Source organism: Scatophagus argus, chromosome 4 (genome assembly GCF_020382885.2).
Source record: "Scatophagus argus isolate fScaArg1 chromosome 4, fScaArg1.pri, whole genome shotgun sequence".
Classification (NCBI taxonomy): domain Eukaryota; kingdom Metazoa; phylum Chordata; class Actinopteri; family Scatophagidae; genus Scatophagus; species Scatophagus argus.
Window position 1 is genome coordinate 1609039 of NC_058496.1, and position 19630 is coordinate 1628668.

The 19630-nt window shown below is 42.7% G+C and overlaps 1 protein-coding gene across 4 annotated transcripts in view; it reads right to left on the reverse strand.

Annotated features, from left to right (window-relative positions):
* The window catches only part of ncor2 (nuclear receptor corepressor 2), a 74017-nt gene extending 57079 nt beyond the window's left edge, over positions 1-16938 (reverse strand). For 2 of the 4 annotated variants that reach the window (XM_046386720.1, XM_046386717.1), the window contains exons 1-3: positions 16670-16937; positions 1738-1933; positions 820-935 (exon numbers count right to left, since the gene is read on the reverse strand). In XM_046386720.1, the coding sequence (XP_046242676.1) occupies positions 820-935; positions 1738-1842 (221 nt within the window). In that variant the 5' untranslated portion in view covers positions 1843-1933; positions 16670-16937. Of the gene's footprint in view, positions 1-819; positions 936-1737; positions 1934-6844; positions 7213-16669 lie in introns of those variants that run through there. The other 2 variants (XM_046386719.1, XM_046386718.1) reach the window with 2 other exon arrangements.
* Between the last annotated feature and the right edge of the window lie 2692 nt (positions 16939-19630).

The following is a 19630-nucleotide window of genomic DNA, read 5'->3' on the forward strand; positions in this document are numbered from 1 at the left end:
AATGCCTTGCCCGACTCACTGTTGGTCTATTGAAGATGGCAAAACTCTGCAAGCTCCACTGCCCCGCAGAGCCATTTAACACAACATTACAGAGGAGCGGTTTGCAGATGCCAATTACATAAGGATTACACTGGGGGAGGGTTAACAGACAGACGCTTTAGTAGAATAATAGCGCACAAAAATGAAGCCTCCACGACGCTTCCTTTGAGCATGATGTGTCCCTCAGTCATCAACACTCAACAAGGACAAATATATTTAAAGGGCAGCAGGACCACGTTCATGTGATTCTGACTGACAGCCAACACCACAGTATGCATCTATTATCTCAACACTCGCATGAAGCTGAAAATATCAGGTTCCTCAGCAGGGGAGGATGCTAAATAAGGCTGCTAATAATAATGGTGCAGGTCTTTGAAAACAGTATACTAAGGCTGGAATATTTCCATGTAATTATTTCTGTGCAAGTTCAGATTTTATTTTACATGCCCTGATGCAACATTTACACTGAGAAAATGAATGATACAACAAACTACAAGCTAAGGATTACTTTCATTATTGATTAATCTGCCAATCGTTTTCGTGGATAACAGAATAACCTTTCAGTCTATAACAGAAGTTTAATTTATTGTCCAAGATGACAAAGAAAAGCAGCAGACCCTGACATTTAAGAAGCTGGAACCAGAATACAACTGGTAATTTTGCTTGAAAAACGATTAATTGATTACTCGATTGATTGTTGTAGCTCCACAACAGCACCCAGAATCTGAACACTCTGCCATCTACATCAACGGTGAGACCTTCTGAGCACGGCGTGCCTACCTCTCATTCCCAGGCTGAAACTCTGAAAGTAAGGAAGGCCGACGGCGATGTGGCTGGGCCAGGTGGGAGCTGTAGTCCCTGGCATGATGAGAGTGGTAGTCCACCAGTCCCACTTCCTGGAACACAAACAACAAGCTGTCAGCATGGAACAAAATGTCCTGCATCTCTCTGAAAAAGATGCAAAGACAATGGACAGAGACAGAGGTAATAACACATCTTTACACTGCCACGCCCTGCCTTGTTTATTCGGTAATATCCAGTTGTTTTCTCTCTGGCTCTCATTTCTCCCTCTCCTTCCATCTGTGTCTCACATGAGTGAGAGTAACCCATGCAGCTACTGCAAGCTTGTACCTCTGCCAATCAGGGATTGTGGGACATAGCCTGTCAACCCTCATCTCCTTCTGAATGTGATGATAAGAGGAAGTGGTGGGATTAAGTACAGGTGCAGCTGTGATCCAGAGGGGGTAAGCCTTCGATTCTCCCGCCATGCAAGAACAAAGCTGAATGAAGTCCTACATCAGCCAGAGGCCTGTCCTTTGAAGTGCAGACCGCTTTGTCCTCCATACATAGGAGAACATAATCTCAATAATTAGGAAATGTGGTTGGAAATAATAGGGAAAGTCTTAATGTGACTCTACAATGACAACATGAACTTTCAACTCAAACATCTAATGAGGGAACGGGTCTGTGTGCACAACACTTTAACCTGGAAATGTTTCTGTTGGAAAAACACCAGCAGGGTCCTCTGGGGTCAGGCCCTCTCCACTGGCTTGGAGTAATGCCCTGTTTACTAAATATCCACCAAGCAGGCGGAGCCGGCACTCCAACTGAAGTTAAACTGATCAGTGGCTTTTACCTAAAAAAAAAAAAAAAGAAAAGGTTTGGGACACTACGGGTTGTGTGTGTCGGGCCCCTTACCGTGTGTGCCCGCTGCAGCTGCAGTGGTAAAGTGGCAGGGTTTGGCAGGTGCCGTGTGTCCACAGTCCTCCGGCCCGATGGCACAGACTGGGGATGAGAGGACATGCTGGCACAGCCGCTTCCTCTACAGGCAGGAAGTGGGTGTGGCTCCAGAGCAGGTGCCGTGCATTATCGGCTGTTTCCCTTAGCCAGCAACCTGTAGAGAAAAGAAACACGGGCAATGAGATATTTTTTTTTTTGTGGTTCAACAATTTATTTTGCTGGATGCCTTCATGCCTGCATACAACAATGCAGAACACATGATGCAGTATGTTGCATCGTGTGTTCTGCATGATGCAGTATGTTGCTCAGAAACAGTTTGATCTTTTGTGGCTGGCACCTCCAGAGTAGCAAGAGATGAAAATGTGTGTCTTTGTCTGTTCCGGACATGTCAACACCTCCACACCACAGCTGACCCCCCCCCACCGCAAAGTAATGGAGTGAGAGTCCCTGCACCTGCTAGACTGAAGCCCTCCTCTGCTGCTTGCTGAATGGCCGACTGTCCTCACACTGAGGATGCACAGACAGAGAGCAGCCAAGTCAAGCAGCTAGCTCGTAAACCAAAAATACTCAGACTTTAATGGGGCTGCACAGCAAACATAAATAACTCAATGACAGATAGACATGTGGGCCTTGAGAGCCAGGCAATAGATTTTAACTCCAGATGATGTTATGCAAACTAGAGTGGTTTCATCTACAAGGAGTGTGTCATTGACCGAGAATGATGATATAAGTAAAACCAGGCAGCTCATTTTCATTTTGTGTGGATGTAATGAGTGAAAATAAAGAAGAAAGAAGAAAAATCCCTGTCAGAGCACCGACACAACGTAACAACGTGACAACGCTGAAGAGGAACATGGTGGATCTATTAGAACAGCATCAAACCCTCAATGGGAATTAATTTGAAGAATTTTAAGGTCTAAAATTGAATGCTGAGACGACGTTCGGCTTTGGTCAGCTTGTTACTGCACCATTCTCAGACACTCCTAAAAGCCTCTGATAGTAGAAGTGGGTGGACTAGTACTCATGACATGTGTCCCTGTGACTCCTGCCAACAGCAAATTAGGACTGCTGCCATTTCAATGGGCCTCTGACTAACAACGCCTCTCTCATAGCTCGAGTTTCACTGCTGTGCGAGGCACACAACGAGAGGCGCAGTGGCAGAAATGTGGGCTCTCAACATGGCACTGATTGATATCTTGACAAGATAGCAAAGTACTCTCTGTGCACTTCACTCTGTAAACTGAATGGGAGAGCGAACCACCAGAAGTCCACATGCATTTTATTTCTACATGATAATGAGATTTGACACACTCTTTCTAAGTTTTTCAAATTAAGAATATTTAGATTAAAATTGGCTATTGTTTTAATCTAAATATTCTTAATTAGCCATAGTCATATTTAGTTAGTAACAATGACAAGGAATATTTCAAAAACTGGAAGGTTCATGAGACATTAAATCTAGTTAAATTTTGATGACAACACACAATCCAATTAGAGGACCTGGTTTAGGTTCTAGAAGGTCACAGATTGTGTTTAGCGGCCTTGAATTAATCTCTCTATCCAGATTAGTATTATTGTCTTGGACCAAATAACAGAGAAGTCAACTGCTATTCAATGCTCAGTTTGCACCCAAAAGTGACCATTTTCATTGAAATAAGAAATGAATAAATAAATCTTGAGCAAAGCTCACAGTCACTGGAGATGTATAAATTGTGCAATCTGAGCCCTCTGGCACGAATACCAGGTCAGCTACCTCCACTGGTGGCCATAGTTTCTCATAATAGTCCCTTGAAAGTCCTGACCTGGACAGGGCTTGAGAGATGACCTCTGAATCTAGTAGTAAACAAGCACTTTTTATAGAACTTTGAACCTGATACCAGACAAACCATGAGGAGCCTTCATCACTGCCATATCATAACCTATACCACCAAGTCAGTCTCAACTAACTCTAGTTTTGACTCTTTTTTGCAGTACAAAGAGGGGCACTATCCTTCCATCCTGTCACTAACACAAAGTGTCAATTTATTTCAGTTACGCAAAAAGGGCTCTATTACGAACAGCTGAACATGGCTGTGGCTTTAAGGAACAGAGGAGCTCTGTAAACATGGGCTCAGAGAGGCCACGAAACACTGCTGAAACTCTCACACCGGCTGGAGACATTGCCCTGTGTCAAGAAGTCTAAACTGTGGCTTCAAATATTTTCAAGAAACTGTTGCACACTCATCTTATGGTCGGACAGCTCTGGATAAACAGACCACACAAAAGGGAAGTGCTAAAGTTCCTGAGTAGACCTCTCAGCTCGTGAAATACTAGATGAGGAAAACTCATGATATTGACACAGCATGCAAATATGTGACACAAAGGGCAGAAAAAGAGGCCAGCTAGACAAAGAGGGCGAGATAAGCCGTCCTCTATGGAAGCCTCTCTTTGATGACTGTCCAGACCAGAGAGATTCCCCCTGAGAAGGACGAAAACAAGTCTGAAGGCAGTCACAAGATCCGCGGAGGACAAAAAAACCTGAATCAAGATGAGAGGGCCGACACAATGAGAGAGCTTTGACATAAACTCTGAAGCGAATGGGGCCTTCCAGACGAGAAGCTAAACACATGCACTGGCACTGCTACAGACACCCACAGGCAAGTCCATGGCTCACAGCCAACACTGCGAATGAACTCGGTCACCTCACTCTCCCTCACTCTTAGCGTGCTCTCCTTCTCCCCCTCTTTTGCTTTCGTCTCCTGCACAGAGCAGAAGTGGGCCTCAGCCTTCAGCGGTGCGAGCCAATATTTCATCCTCTTACCCCCACGACACCACCCTCCCTCTCCATTTTAGGAACGGTTGTGGAAATACTAGCACAGAGCACACAGACGGCTTCCAGCCTGCCAAAGAGAGCAGGAGGCTGACTTCAAACAACAGTCTAATTCTACTGACATAAACAGTTAATCAAATCTCTGTCTGGTCTGACTTGGTAGCTTGACAGTCAAGCTCTTAAAGAGAGCAAAAAGGATTCAACAGCTTGTAACATATTTTCACATAAGAGCCTTGATAACATGGCTTGGACCCTGATAGAACCGGTGGTGTGATCAGCAAAACAGCAACAATATACCATTAATTATATGCCCAGAAAGATATTATGCCAGTATTTACAAAAAAAAAAAATTAACACAGTAGGGTATTGAGCTGTCAGCAAGGTCTCCTGCAATTAGATAGATAGATAGATAAATAGATAGATCCCAGGCTGGGAAATTGCAGTGCAGCAGCAGCAATACACACAACAAGCTAAACAAAATGTTAAAAATTTAAATTATGCAATTATTATGACAGCCCGAAGAGATGCTGGCTCCTTCCAGATGCATGGAGCTGTTGTGGAAAGGCAGATGAGTTGTCTGAACTGGGCATAGGGGCTTGGTCTGGGAACAACATCAGAAGTCTACAAAGGAGCGCCCTAGAGAGCCCTGAGCTCGGGGGGAGGGGAGGAGGAGGGCTGCTAGGACTCTCGGCCTTGGAATGTGGCACCCTGTCAGGTCTCATGAGGATTTTTCTCCCGGGAGCCTCATTACCGAAGGGCCCCGGACAAGGAGGCTCTCGTTCGCTTACCCTTTCACTCACTCACCCTCAGCCTCAGCCTCGACACTCAACGGCGCACAAACACTATGCATGCAAACTCTGATTTTCAAGTGACCCTTATCTTTACTTACAGCATGGGTGGTCCAGTTGATCAGAATTGAGACTGGCTCAAGCGTACGGCTAAATCTCGAGGAACTTTCACGCTGGTTTCAACAGTCATCTTCACCTCCGTCCCTATTCACCAAAATTTAATGTGAAAACAAAACTCTCGCAATGAATCCATTGAAGCTTCAGTACTGGGGCCTCGGGAGGTTTTTTTAAGGTCAGGGTGCAAAAATAAGGTCAACCTGTACAAGCATGTTACCTCACAGCAGAAACACACAGAAATCTTTTCCATGTGACCTCAGCTACTCTTAAGCTTATCAAAAATGATCTTCCCTTAACAAACATTCTTACATTCAGACTTTACTCTTGTTGGGAAGCTTTTAATGAACTTACAGTAGCTTAACAAGTCAACCCCATATGACCATATGTCGCTCCGTATGTCAGTACGAGGCAAGTTAGCCTGGCTAATTACTGAAGCGACTCTTAATGTTACAGTGGTACAATAAATACAGAGAGAATCAAGTTATTGTGATGAATGAATTTAGCAGCTGTTACTCTGTCAGTCACCTCTCTGACACTGCAGAGAGGATGAGCATAATGAGAAGGAAGTGGAAACAAACTCGGAAATCCAAAATAAACTAACAAATGGATATTTGGTGTTATTTGGTAGCTACTGGCCTGACTGACCAGGGTTGTGTAGATCGTGCATGGTCAGTGTATTATCTTGACACTAAATAAGTAATGTGGTCATGGGAAGTTTGGAAACAGAAGCAAGAACACATTAAACATCAAGATTTCTAAAATTTTTTCTTAAGAGACTCTAATATTATCTATTATTTATAATATTATCTATTATTTCTGTAGCATAAAACTTCATTCTTTAAACTCTCACACCTTAAAGGGATCTATTCCTCTTGTCCTGTGTGTCGGCAACAGTGAGGTAAGAGTTAAACTAACCGACACACGGCAAGGTAAAGAGGAAGAAGTCACCGTACTACAGCCAGTGGAAAGTGAGAAGATGATTGCAAACACCTTTAAATAAAAACAACCTCAGAGATCTACCAAACCCTAGTAAATTGATCTTTACAAGCAGTAATATCCAGAGAAATGCTGACAAGGCAGAAGGCTCTTTTCATACTGACATTAACAAAGAGGGGGACAACGCAAGATCAGAGTAGAGTTCACAGTGTAAGACATTTTACATCTTTAACCTGTACCGGACAAGGTGGACACGAATTTAATACAGTCAGAGAAATCTCCAAACTAATAAGCTCCTCCAAATGTTAGCAGGCAAAGTGACAAGCGAGAGAATAAGTTACTAACAAGGAAGTAAAATCAAATGTTTGGTGACAAGAGAGAGGCTATAAAAGGCAGCAGGTGATGTGCTTATTACCTGTGTGCCAGCTGGATATGTACCGCAGCTTCTGGAAGGCAGATAGTGCATTCCTATTAGCACCAAACAGTGAAAGAGCATCTCGACACCCCAGCTGATCTTGCCTCACATCTGCTCAACTTTCAGACAGGAAACCAGCGGTCACAACACCCAGTCAGCTACTAAAGAGAGACTGTGAGAAATGTATGAACAGCCAATCACCTCTGGCACGGCTGTAATTTGTCTGACAAAAAGAGGTACAATCATCTCCCTGCATCACAGCCTGTCACACCTTTTATTCTGAATCCTGACTGAACAGCACACTTCTCATCATGTTAACGACAGTATGATTAGCACCGCTGTGGCCACAGGCGAGGGGAGGAAAGATTGTGAAAGTGAAAAAGGAAGTGCTGAGATGTAAACAATGTTAAAACGCAGCAGGTACCGCCTTGATATGGAATATTTTAGCTTTAGCATCACGCGTGACGCTGACTGTTATCAGCATGTATTCAACATTTTCAAACATCACTGCACAGAGCAACTGTATAGCACGTTTACAGTACGTTTACAGTATGCAGCAAAGCCACAAAACAGAAAAATGCTAATCTAACATGATATTTCACTAAGGAAACTGCTGACTGTAAAATTCAAATGCAGGCCACCTAATTTGCTTCACATATGACAGATAAACTGCACAATGGCTCATATATAATTTTTAGGGTGTATATAAAAGATGTGAGCATCAGTTACTCCAGCACTCAAAACTGTAGTGCTTGTGTCTTTCCAGCCAGGAACAGACAACTTCACAACAGTGCGCGAGACAAACAAAATACAGCCTTTTGCCCTGTACTGCCACCAGCACTGAACGTCAAAGATTCAAACCACCAGTCAAGAAGCCCTCAGATCTCATCTCATCCGTCAAATCTTTGACTGACCTCTTTATGTTTTATTTGCGGACGCACGAAGACACAAACACAGAGACAAAAAGTGATCATTCAGGTGCGTACTGATACTTTGATGGAAATCACCTGTACTGCACAAAAACCATCAGTAATAACAAGCTAACGCTATACAAAGTCAATAATGCTGCGTGCTGTTGACAAGTTTGTCAGCGTTTATAAAAGCGATCTGTGTGTCCTCCCTATGATGCAGATCCATTCCAAGTTTTAATGCTACAGGAGTGAAAAAGAACACTATCTGCCCCTGAACTGTAGTGGAGTAGAAGTAGAAAACAACAGAAACTGGAAAAACTCAAGTTAAGTACAAGTACCTCAAAATCCTACTTGTGTAGAGGTATTGAGTTACTTTGCACCACTGCTTGTGACAAAGACAATATATTTCAGTTTAAACTTTACAGTCCAAAATGACAGTAAACTTAATTTGGAATTTAATAATTAGAAATTACCCAAAGTATCTTTTATCGGCATTATGTTTTATAGAAGTTTTCATACAACAAACACGATATGTTGATATGTCTCTGATTTACATTTGATAATATCAGATATTAAAATCAGCTGACTGATGTATCAGTGGGGCTCTTGATTAAATAACTTACATGAATGACAAATAATCAAACATCAGTTAAGTCTGGATAATTGCTATGAATAATTACCTGTTAATTATTGATGCCTAAAATGACTCTGTGCAGATGGCACTACAGCAAACACAATGTGACAGCATCACTCGGATGTACGAGGGCTCGACTTAGAAATCCCACTTCGTTCTCAGTTGGCTCTGCTCTTAAAGCACACCTGACACTCAGCTCTCCATGCAGAGGAGGAGCAGGAAATAAAACTGAGGAGTGCTCTTGTCTGCTGAGCTGACCTACTTCCTCACTGCTACTTAATTATTCAAGAGCTTTGAAATGTTCTTCTGTATGGCCGCATGCAACCCCAGCGCCTCCGTTTGCTCCTCACAGAGCTGCCATTTACGCATGAAAGGGTGTGCGTGTGCTGTGCCCATACATGCTGGTGCTATTTACACACACAACATACAAAAACACCCCACCCAGATTTGATACACAAGGTTTTGAATTATGGACAGAGAAAACACCCAAGCATTACAAAACACAGGCTAGACGTCACATCGGCAGGTTGATGTTTTGATGCACTCGGAGGACTAATTTGTTCCAAACTGCACTGTCACGTATCCACAAGTCAAGACAGGAGTTCAACCCTCCCACACGAGCTCACCGTAACCTGTAATTACGCCCCACTTAGGCCTTCGTACCTTTCACCGATACACGTCGCTCACATTTCCACCACAAGATCATCAACCCTGAGGTGTGTGCCCTTGGCTGCCCTCGCCAATGTGCTCTCCAGAAAGTGGAGAACACTCTATGCTGTAACACGCACTTTCATAGTAGAAACCTTTGGCTAATCAGAGAGATAAATATAACGCAACCCACAGCTGTAGCCTACACACAAACAAGAGTAATGTCCTGTCATCTGTGTTGCGTAACAGAGTCAAGTAAATAACTTGCCACAGAGCCATTTCTAATCTCTGCTAATCCGCTGTCTGCCTCTCTTTTAGTGCATTTAAAAATGGGTGATTGGTTTTAATAGCAGCTCCATTTCATAGCCAGGGAAATCGAAAGCCTCATGGATAATAAATGACTTTAACTTTTATTTCTAATGACAGACAAAACGGCGACATGCAATCAGAGGAATAAGGCATTTTAAATAATGGTCTTATGGACTTACAAGTCAGCACAATAAGGGCTGCAATTAACTCACACTGGTGGTCCATCTGTCTACTCAAGTCTTCTTATATTAAATCAATCACTTTCTTAGTTTCACTGATGAAAATCAAAAGAGGTGGAGGCGCTGGCCAACTCGTTGTCACACTGCATCATCCATCAACAACAATTAAAAAAACCACAAATGCAAATCTCATGTTGACTCCAAGTTCCGAGAACACGTTTTAACACACACCAGAGCAGCAACGATTAATGGATTGATCAATTAGTTGTCAGCTATTAAATTTATTGCCAACAAAGTCCAAAGTAATTGGTTTTAGCTTCTTCTTCTTCTTCTTCTTCGCCAATATTTTCTGATTTCCTCAGTCTTCTGTGACAGTAAACTGATGATCTTTGGGTCGTGGACAAAACAAGACATTTATAGACTTCATCTTGGACTCGGCAAAAAAAATTTAAAAAAAAAGATCATCATTTTTCACAGTTTTCTGATATTTCAGGGACCAAAATCAATCAGTTATTAGAGAAAATGAGAGCGAGATTAACTGGTGATAAAAACAATTGTTAGTTGCAGCCTTAACACAAACACAGAAAGGACAACATAATTAGACAGAAAGACAGCCTAATTAGCAGTTTTAAAAATTTGATTTGCCTTCTTCTAGTTCTCTGCAAAAGTCACTGCAGTGCAACTTTTAACAAATGCTAAATTTTCTACCCCATAAACACCATATACGCAGGCTAAAGGGTAATAGCAAATTTTTGGAGAATTTCCATTTAATGTTTAATGCATTTGATGTACTTGTGCAAGACTACCTGACCTGTCCAAAGAAAAGACATGTTCAAGCAGCAAAGGCACGGCAGCTCGCAGGTTCAGACAGTTTATTGCCACATCAAGAACTGGCACAGCATCAGATATCAGTGCAGTCTCTCCATCACAAAATTACTCTGTAAGTGCAGCTTGATGACAGGGCTGGCAGGTCAAGGCAGACGGCATACTGAGCAGCTGTGGTTTAACTAATTACCTCTAAAAACCACAATGCCTCAAGAAAGAAAAATGCAAATATTTACAGAACCCTAAATAATCATAATATATCATAAATTTTCTGTGAGAACATAAATCATCTTTAAAGGTTTTTGAGCAGCGGGTGTTCTTTAGATATTCATAACATGCAACTACCGCTCAGAAAAACAACTGACAAACGCTGGTTTAATTTCTTTACTCAGACTGCATCCAGCACTAAAATTAAATCAGAAATAACATTCACATGTTTTCCTACTATTTCACTAACATTTCAGTTTGTTGTCCTCACCAGTCCCGTGAGCGGAGAGCAGAGTGACACACGGTGAGTCAGTCTCACCTCTGGACCACACTCACCCCTCGGCCAGCAGCCCCGTCACACACAAACCCCCACCCTCCGATGACTGCATCCTTACAGGGCAGCCACAAACAAACAAAACCCAAAGACGGACAAAGAAAAGCAGCAAATCATGACATTTCAGAGGCTGGAACCAGCAAATGTTTGACTGAAAGGATGAATCGGTTATCAAAATAATTGGCATCTAGTTTTCTTTCCACTGACCAACTGAATAATCATCTAACCGTGGCAGCTATACATCCTCGCAATTGCGGCCTACATATGAAGGTGGGAGGGCATTAAAAATGAGGGAAAAATCATGAGGCTACTGGACACCAGCAGGATCCGTCAGGGCTAATATGAGAAAGGCGTTTTGCTCAAACAACATGACACAGCCATGTTATTTTTCCACTCGGCAGTCCCAAAAAACAGCACGAGCCCTCAACTTCAGAGCCGGTGCAGCCACTGGAACTGAGGTGGCACTGTGTCCAGTTCAATGGCACTTTGATTATGAGTAATTTGAGGCACTGCAACAGACCAGCTGTGTCTGATCATGATATTCTACCACACTGAGTCCAGGATAACATTCTCCACACACGAAAGCTACCAGGTGCAGTCCTCTAGTGAGCAAAGAAATGCTAGACAGCTGCTGTTACTCATTCAGTGAGAGGGAAACTGGGTGGGAGGAGGGAATACGCCTGGGAGGCAGTTTCACGGTGACTGCTTCATATTTCCCTCTTTGGTTTCTGCATGTTAACTTAAGGGTTCATAAAGTGCACCGCAACATACCAAAGTTGTGTCATATCCCCATAATCACTGTTTCATCTACCGTAATTACAGTAAATATAAATTTAAGCTCAATATGCAATGTGAGATGCTCATTGGTGAAACAGTTAGCTCTGAACACAAACCATGACTGGATTTACTTAAAGAAGCTCACCTTTGAACACTGACATTATTACTGTCAGTGGAAATTACAAGGGGAAGATGTTTACGCACGATTTAATGTCGAATCCAACCTACTGATCAACATCAAAAATTCAGGTTGAGATCTCAACAAAGGCTGCATTAGATACAAAATAATGACACCGTAAGCCCTCAGGTCGCTGGGCAGGCTCCCGTCGGCCATCATCATCTGTCATTCAGCCAATTCATCATGTTCAATCTGTGTAAAAGCACGTAAATGCCTGCACGGTGGTAGCCAGCTGGCCAGTGCCCGACAAAGCTTAAGTATTAATAATGAATCAGAATTCCTTTATTTATCCCCAAGGGGAAATTCTTTAAATAATGTATATCAAACCTCAATTTTTTACCAAGAAAACATGTAATTATGGAAAAGAACTTCGCAAAGAGCAAAAGAATAAAGCTCATCTGATGTTTTTAAAGGTTACACAAAGCTCAACCATTTCGAACACCCTCAAACAACCATTTGGCTCCCATACCTAATAATCTCAGGTGGGGGGCCTACAGGTGCAAGCCCGACCTCCTGGCTGGTTATCAGGAAGGCACACGAACAGGTTACATTAACCAACAGGGCCAAATGTGGCCTTAAGTGTCTTTTAACTGCTCATTATATGCTCACTTCCAGTCTGAAGCTGAGCAGGCAAAGCTGACAATTGAAACAGAGCTTTTGCTTTCATGTTTTTATAAATTTATGAATGCTGAAGAAGATCATTTTATTGGAAATGTTTGGATTATACGTGTCAGAAACAATCCTGTGCAGCCACCACTGGAATCTGAGTCTACAAACAGCATACTAATAATATTAGCATAGCCAAATCTGTACAACTGTGCAACAAATGCATGGCTCACACAGAATGAATAGATATGCAAAGAATGGCCGGTAGTTCCAGCCCTGCTGAAAAGTGACGGTTTCTGAGATTTATGTCTTTTAAGGACAGACTTTTTGAATTTTAATGGAAATCTTTTGTGGTCTACAATGCCCCAACAAGCTTTTTCTTCCCACAAGAATTCACTGCAAGGATTCATCTTTCACAGACAATAAAATGAGCAAGAACTCTCCCCTTTCCAGTTTCATAACTGTGCTGTGTTTCATAATACGAGGAGAAATTGAACTAGCAGTGAAGCGGCCTCCCTGAGGCACCACACTGAGCACGGGATTATCTTTGCCCCCATTACCCTTCTGGAAAAGGGAGAGATATCTCCTCACTCTCCTTTAACTCTTTACAATCCCATCCGCTAAGCTGAAACTGTACAGTGACTGCACAGAACTCAAGCCAGCAGTCACATCATTGTGGATTCTAAGCAGGTTTTATTTCTAGACTTTCTTATCAAAGGCAACAAATGTCTCTGGGCACTACATCTGAGTATAATATCTGACGATGAACTAAACCCCAAATTACTCAGCTTAACCGCCAAGTATCCAAACTTGGAGCCTCATTCTTATTCTTTACTCGGGTAATCCTTAGTTTGAATCATTTTTTCCATTTATATGCTCTTGTCACTTCTTCTGTGCAGTTTGTGCCATGAAAACAGGAAATATGATGTGTAAGACAAGAAGGAACAATATTAATGTATACTGAAGGGTAATAATAGTGAAATGCTGGTTTACATTTAGCAGGAGTCCATGCATCTGTCATACTGGTGCTGCTGGTAATTCACCGCAAAGTACCACCTGATGATGTTATTTCTGTCAGAAAAGTCCTTCATGACAGCAGAGGCCCATCATTTCTACTGCTGTCGGTTCAGTGGAGCACCAACCCTCCTCAACAGGCAGGTTTTAAAGCACCTATTGTCAATATTTTTACGATAACAAAAAAGTTTGAAATGACCAAGTGCAAGGGGTCACTCGTACTGATGAACCTACAGAGAATTATCACCACGAGCTTACCGTTTAGCTGTCTGGCTCACAATGCCACTGTTGTGGTGTCGCTTTGGCGTTTTGGCATGTCTGTGGACACCAGAAAACAGCTTGCAGAGAGTGAACAATGGATTTCATCTTGTGGCCAGAAACACATCTTCAAATGAACTTTAAAAAAGCAACCATTTACTATAAGTTCCATACATCAACTTAAAAAATTATATGTCACTGTTGGCTTCAGTTTATTCATACTGTCCTCAAGTGGCCAAAAAAATGTTGCTGCAGGTTCAAGCTCCAAAAAAGCATCTGACAAAACACAGCACTAACACTAAAGCCAGCCCATTGGTGGCACACTGACGCAGCTACTTGTATTTCTGCTAACTCCAGTCAACTATAAGAAACGAACCTGAAAAGCTTGTGGCTGTGGTCAGTTCTTCTTTCACCAATTCTTTCATATCAGCTTACAGAATAAAACTAAAAGTCTTTCTCTATGCATTTCACAGTCCAAGGGAGTAGCAGTCACTAATGTCATTGTATTGTCAAGCTTCAGGAATTTTCAGCTGCTCCACAATAAGACGCCTTGTGATAGTTGGCCAGTGGGAGGCTTTGATGGCGTAGCAACAACAGGGTATGTTATGGTCACAAGGTTACTCATAGTTTTATTTTGTAATGTTTTATAGCAGAGGTGGGCTGCGTTTCCTGAAACAAACACATCTTCTACCAACATCACAAAACATTAACCTTCAGAGGAAGCAAGTACAAGTGCCAAGCCAAACAGAAAACACTCTATATTCAGCTATAATGATATTAAATAGGTCACCAACTACTAAGTGGATCACGAGGTGTGATACGTTAAAGTCATGGCTTACCACCTTGAATAAACCATTTCCTGAGAGGAACCCTGGGTTACAAAATGAAAAAGGAGAGTTCACCAAAGGCCCCCCAAAAAAACATTTCACTTTACACTAATGGATCAAACTGTGCAGACAGTTTAGGATTAATGTTGCCTGGTTTGGAGACATGCTGTGACCACCCAACACAAGTGAACAAACCAATCCAGGTCTGCAACTAACTACTTTCATAGCCTGCTGATTATTACAATAAAAGGCCAAAACAATGTGAAAATGCTCATCACGATTTCTCTGGGAGCCAAATTGATGTGTGCACATTGGTTCTTTTGTCCCACAGTCCAAAACCCAAAGACTCATCACTTACTCACATCAGTAACAAACAAAAGAAGAAGCTGGAAAAAGAAAATGTTTGACAATTTTCATTTAAAAATGACTGAAACAGTTAACAATCAAAATTCTGAATTTTCCTTCAATCAACTAGTCATTGCTGCTCCAAACCCATCAATGAAAAATTCCTCCAGTGAAGATTATTTAAACAGCACAACAGAAAGAGCAATGATCAAACTGCACACCGCCCCAACATTAAACATTATTCATAAATCCTGTGAATGATATCTATTCACTGCTCGGCGTCTCTGACTTAACAGAGGTGTGATAAGTCAACGTTATATAAAATGAAACTCTCCAGTGCTGTGCCTATTTAAATTATAACGGGTTATTGCTCGCTCAATAGAAGACTCAGCACACACAGCACAACATAAAACAGCAAAGTGCTGGTCACAGTATTGTGGAGTACAAATGTTTCATAATCATTACAACTGTGGGTATGAGTATAGTGTCAGATGTAGTGTGTATTCACTAAAAGACACCAAACGTGGCTGTGTAACAGTTTTGATCCATCCACAAGCAGTCATGATTATGAAGGTCGAGTATCTGACTGCTTTCTTGTGAAGTGGTTGTAGAGACTGAGAAGCTAACAAAAACAGACACCGGCTTCTTTCTACAATACAAGTTATCCTTATTGAATTATTAGTGATCACCTCAGTCTGTCCCTGGGTGTATCCGGGGCAGAATATTACCCCACATCTGATATCTGGGTAAAAGTTTTGTTCACATATCTGTGACCGTGATGATGTCCCTGCTCTTCAGAGTTTGACAACATTACACTCAGTATGTAAATGAGGCAGCCTCACACCAAAACGCCTGCTCACAGGTGGAAAACTCACTTGACCAAAGCGGTGCTCTATAAGCAGCCTGCCTACAAACCTCAAGCTCGATTGTTACACATAAACTAATGTTAAGAGCTAGAATTCAGCACCATAAAGAGTGAAAAACTTCTGAGCCTGAGGCAGCCAGGCATTAACACTAACTCACCCACCGTTCCCACACACTGTGTCGGTGACTTGACATCAGGCTGGTTAGGCGGCTGTAGTAAGCAAATCACAGCTTATCGCCCGTCTGATAGCAAAGCAATGCGTTACTGACCAGCGTTAGATTAGCTATCGCCAGAGCGCACGAAGTCAACTCGATGGAAAATCATTGTTTACAAACGCCAAACGGGCGCTTCGGTGCTTAGCCGAGTATCAGGCTAACGAAGTTAGCCAGATACCATAACTGTTACGTTATTGTCGCACAGGGGAAAGTTGACAGTATATATTAACAGCGGATATTCGTAGTGTTGTGTGGGGAATGGTGTGTTTACAAGAAGAGCACCAACGCACAATTAATTCACTTCAACTAAATTGGTGTTAGCTTCTCCGCAGTTGTGACAGCTAGCTTAGAAAGCTAGCACGGCTAGCTACGGGCTAGCCTAGCCTAGCCATGTAGCACGTGTTCCTGATTTATAAAATAATTAACCAGCAGGCGATAGCCAGCCAACTAGCAGTACGGTGGTGGTGTGAGCAACCAGCTAGTTGAAGGGCTCTCTAACATTACATTTCCCAGATGATAAACGAACCGTGCGGCTATAACCCAACGCATAGCCTCGAAAAGGTCAATACTGCTATGTATGTTTCTCCTCCAAAGAATAGCCGGACCCCGTCGTCCAACAACAGAACAGACAGACCCCCGCACCCTCCCCAAACCAACGGACAGCCAGCAATGGAGCAATGGAAGCTAACTAACCTTAGCGGCGGGGCAGCAGAAACCATTCGGCGGTGTTATCGTACAGTAGCTAATGTCCCAATCGTCGTCAGTCGGTCCAATTTCACTTAAAGAGCTTCTCGCTTCGACTGAGTGTCTCGCCCCGGCATTAATCCAAATGAAAGAGTGGTTTTCCTTTTCATTTGTTCCGCTGGCGCTTTTCAGCTATGTCGTGCTTGCTCCTCACAACACAGTGGTCTAGCACTACTCCCTAAGCCGCCGCTGCTGCTGAGACCATAGCGGACCTGAACCGCCTCTCTCTCTCCATAGGTCCGCATGCTCGCTCGCTCCTCCTCTTTACTCAAGGACTGCACTTTTCTCATGCTCACAACAAATACAGAGATGTAGTGCTAAACTCACTCATCATCACAAGACACCCAAACAAAAACATGCAAACGGCTATCAGCTCGTATTTTCCCACTGCGTCTTTTTTTAGGCTTTGGATTATTAGAGAGCACATTATTCATCACTGTCTGATACGGAATTCTGCACACAACCTGTACAAGTACAATTACAGATTTCTCCATGTTCATGTATGTTATGGATATTATCTGATAACTGACAAATCTATCTATCAACAGCTTGCAGGCTGTTATCTCTGCCACACTCCAAAACCTTCCCATCCCGCTCCAGTCTGAGGTTCCAAAAAGGGTCGTTCAAAGCATTGGCGCTCCAGGAGGTCTACATCTGTGCTGCTTGATGCCCGTGGAGAAGTACAAGCTGTGAATACAGTGACTTAACGTTGAAGGATAGTATTTGGGAGATCACAACACACCATGCTGTGTGCATAGTTGATGACTCTGCTGAAGCCAGCGCCCTCTAAATGGTCTGAAACGTCTCCTTCTGCTTCACAGCCAGGCTGGCTTCTAAAACCACCACCCGTACCGCAGCTCTCTGAGCAACAGAAAAGATTATGTTTAAAGGTTTATGTAAGTCAGGCTGTGGGGATCATTAAAGAAGGAAACCTGCTGCTGTGTAATCCTGGTTTTGACAGGCTGAGGTAATTAATTTCACTTCACTGTATGTTGTATAATTTTGATTATGTGTTATGTCATCCCACTTGGCAAGCCGGCTTTGCCATGTAACCATGTGGCACACTTCAGACAAGCTATATCTTGACCTAAATTTCCTGTCACAGACTTTCCTGTGATGTCAGATGGGATTGTTTTTCCTCCCTGTGTTTTTCTTTCTGCTCTGTGGTTTGGGAGACCCCATCTAATCAGTACAACCACCATCTCTTCATCCAGCCGTCACAGAGCAGGAAAGCGGACTGTTTATTTCAGCTGGGCGCACGTCAGAGTAATGTATCCCCTATCTCCCAGATGCCCAATTTGTCAGCTCACTGATAAAGCACAAATGTTTCTCACTTGCCAGTTTTGATATCAGCAGCTGTGTTTCATCTGCAGCCAGATTCCTTGTAGAGTTAAATGGAGCTTCAGACAAAGCCCAAATGGCCAGACGAGCTTTCTTTAAAAATCTCACAAACAGCAACTCCTTCATATCTGAACTTGTTTCGTCACTGTGAAAATAAAATTGCAGCCTGCTTCACGGGGAAACACCTGAGATATATCTCTTCTACAAGTAATCAAAAAGAACCGGAGAGGTTTGAACGGATCCAGAGCCCACATGAAAGGCACCACTGCGAGCGACTGCATCAGCTAAGCAGACCTCAGACTTTTCAGAGGCTGTCGATTGATAGATGCACTGCAGACAGTCATTACGGCTCCCAAATAGAAGATGAACAACAGACAATCCTGCAGAGCAAAGAGAAGGCTGGAGGGAAAATCCTCATCAGAACGGCGCTCTGAAAAGATGAGCTGCCATCCGGAGTCGAACCAGATTAATGGAGCTCCCTCTTCGTGACTGATCAGCTTTGATTACAAATTCAAACACTCTTTGCTGGTGCCATCTCACAAAACTGCGGCTGATTAGAAACTTCTTATCAGACGCTGGTGTAGGGGCAATGCTTAAAGGCTAAGTTACACTCAGACTAATTGGATTCAAGCAGAAACAGAAACAGAATGATAAACATTAAATATCTGATTGAAATCAGGTGCTCCATTTATGAAGTGATTGTGTGATGAAGGTGATGGATGCCATCAGACATCTGTTACTATTTATAACACCCTTATAATTACATGCCAAGTCCTTCCTTTGGCTATGATGTACATTTTTAGCTGAGACATAATTCATTCTGCCATCCCAGCATTTATTATTGTCACGACTGGGCCGCAGTCAAACGGGATGATCTCTCTCTGTAGATACGAGAGGCAGACGGAGAGACAGTAAGCTTTTCTTCATCTGTCTAATCATCACGCTGTTTTCCTCACCTCATTCACAAATCAGTTTACAATGACATTTGTTCACAGCCACAGGACTTCACCTATAACTGCCTCCTCCGCAGCAAAGACGGCTCGGAGAGCAGAAACGGCAGCACGACTGCCTGCATTGTTGGAATTCCAGCTGAACTTCCTGAGTCTGACCACACCTGGACGACCGCCAGCACAGACTTCTCTCTCGTTTCTTCTTTTCCTTCCCTTCATCAAGTTCTTATGTGGACTAAGTTTCACTGTTGAGACCTGATACGAGTCTTTTCCACCTCACCCACAGATAATACAAACTTTCTGCGTTCTGTGCAGGGCGGCCACCAACACTCATTTTCATTATTGATTCATCTGCAGATTATTTCCACAATTAATCGATTAGTCCATAAGATGTCAAGACGTTTCCCAAAGCCCCAAGTGACGTCTTCAAACTGCTTCTTCTGTCCAACCGGCAGCACAAACCCCCAAGAAAAGCTGCAAATCCTGACATTTAAGAAGCTGAAACCAGAAAATGTTTGACATTTTTGTTATTTAAAAACCATCAAAGTATCACTGGCTGGCAGCTGATTTTCTTCAGTTGTGATCATTTGGACACATACAGCGAATGTGATATCACTCA